The sequence below is a fragment of the Tupaia chinensis genome, unplaced genomic scaffold, assembly GCF_000334495.1.
Source record: "Tupaia chinensis unplaced genomic scaffold, TupChi_1.0 Scaffold000217_1, whole genome shotgun sequence".
Classification (NCBI taxonomy): Eukaryota; Metazoa; Chordata; class Mammalia; order Scandentia; family Tupaiidae; genus Tupaia; species Tupaia belangeri.
Genome location: NW_006159692.1, coordinates 3982816 through 3984720, shown reverse-complemented (window position 1 = coordinate 3984720; position 1905 = coordinate 3982816). Strand labels below are relative to the sequence as shown.

Genomic DNA, 1905 nt, shown 5'->3' with positions numbered 1-1905 from the left:
TATATATATTTTTTTTTTTTCAGTAGAGGAAGGCTGCAGCAAACTTTACCAATAACATTCTTTTCATTGACAAATTTCTACAAACTTCCAGAATTCCAATGTCAAAACAGAGTGAATCACATTGTAAGTAAGGGAGCACAACTTATGTCACTCAAAGATTATTTCCAAAGTCCTCTGCAGGATCTTCACAATCACCAACTGGATACACTGGGCTGAGTAAGAGCTCCTATAATCTTCAGCATTTTTGAACCAAAGTTTCTACTGATATGATAGTCATCCATCTTTCTTGCTCTTATAAATAACTTTTAGATACTTTAGGTTAAAGAATGCCAGTGGTTACCATATCTTAGCTATGGGCTTATATTTTTAGTTACCTAATACATTTTGGTAATTTTCTACCCAAGTAATGGACAACTTGGGAAATTTATGTTTATAACACAGGGACTATCTACATGGTACATGATTAATATTAATTAAAACATATATTATAAACCAAATAAAGACAAATTACACTAAATAAATACATAGTTCAAGAGTACATAAAATAATTTTGCCTATTAAAGATATCTTAAAATAGTAACTCTTCAAATTTTCTAAGTGAAAATTTTCATAATAAAATATAAATGTATTTGTAACACTTAGAATATAAAAATACTTAGAAATAAAATGTAAAAGAGCAATTGTCTACAGAACAAAGCAGGCTATTAATATGCACGTTTGAATAGATTAATTTTATTTTAATCTTTAAATAAACTGAATATAATTTCTGAATTATTTGTACAAATAAAAAAGGATACAGGCAAGTGCTTCGATTGCACCCTCTTGTTTGACATTGTCATCAATTGCTCCCAACCAGGGAAGAACCTTCTCCAAAAAAATATTCATTGTTTCCATGGTGGCTATTTTGCTCATGATGCCCACACAGCGAGCAGCCATGTGCCTCACTGCTGTGCTGGGGTACTGAAGGCACATGTAAAGATGAGGCAGATGCTGTACCAACTAGGAACGAAAGGGTAAGGGCATCAGGATACTCAGTAGGGAATCTACTGCTTACGATGTAACAGCTGACTCGTGAACAACCCAGGTTTGAATGGCACGGGTCCATCCATACACAGACTTTTTTTCAATAAATACTTGGGAAATATACTGTAGTACTGTAAATATGCTTCCTCTGCTGATTTTCCTAATAGCATTTTCTTTTCCCTGGCTTACTTTATTGTAAGAATGTAGCATAGACTACATACAGCATGAAGTATATGTTAATTGAATGCTTTTAATAAGGCTCAAGATGAGGCTATACTGGTTAAGTGTTGGGGGGATAAAGAGTTTCAAATGTGTGGGGTGAGGGGATGATGTGGTGTAGGGGAGATCAGTGCCCCTAACACTATATTGTTTAAGCATCAACTGTACGATAGCACACACTTAGAGAAGTTCTCAATACTTTGAATGACTCTAAATCCAAAAATATTTCCAAATACCTTTAAACATTACTGTCAAACATCCTTGAGTGAAAATTAATCTAAATTCAAATTAAGGTATTATAAATCTATTAAAAAGAAAATAACTAAAATGTACAGAACTTCTCTCCTGCTCAGTATCCTCTATGGGGTATCCAAGACACTCAATTATTTCCAAAATCAACAAGAAACACATCAAAAGGCACTTGCAAGATTCTCCTGTTGGGTTGGGAAAATGGCCCCACACATCACAAGCCTCTAAATTCGGTAGCACTAGTCTGCGTTTAGGTACATATTGTTATTCCCTGGGCTAAGTGTTCCTGACTATACTTTGGTAGGTGTTTCCCACGTTAACTTCCCGGCTTTCCACAGGCACTATGATTACGATAGCAGGACAACCTCAACGCATCCTTAAGAACCTGCTGCCTGGACCTCCAGGACTCCTGCT

The 1905-nt window shown here is 35.3% G+C and overlaps 1 protein-coding gene across 1 annotated transcript in view; it reads right to left on the bottom strand.

Annotated features, from left to right (window-relative positions):
* The window catches only part of BTAF1 (B-TFIID TATA-box binding protein associated factor 1), a gene marked incomplete at its 5' end in the record, with an annotated part of 79058 nt that overhangs the window by 28388 nt on the left and 48765 nt on the right, over positions 1-1905 (bottom strand). The window contains 1 exon segment of the mRNA XM_014587528.1: positions 798-999. Within this exon segment, the coding sequence (XP_014443014.1) occupies positions 798-999 (202 nt within the window).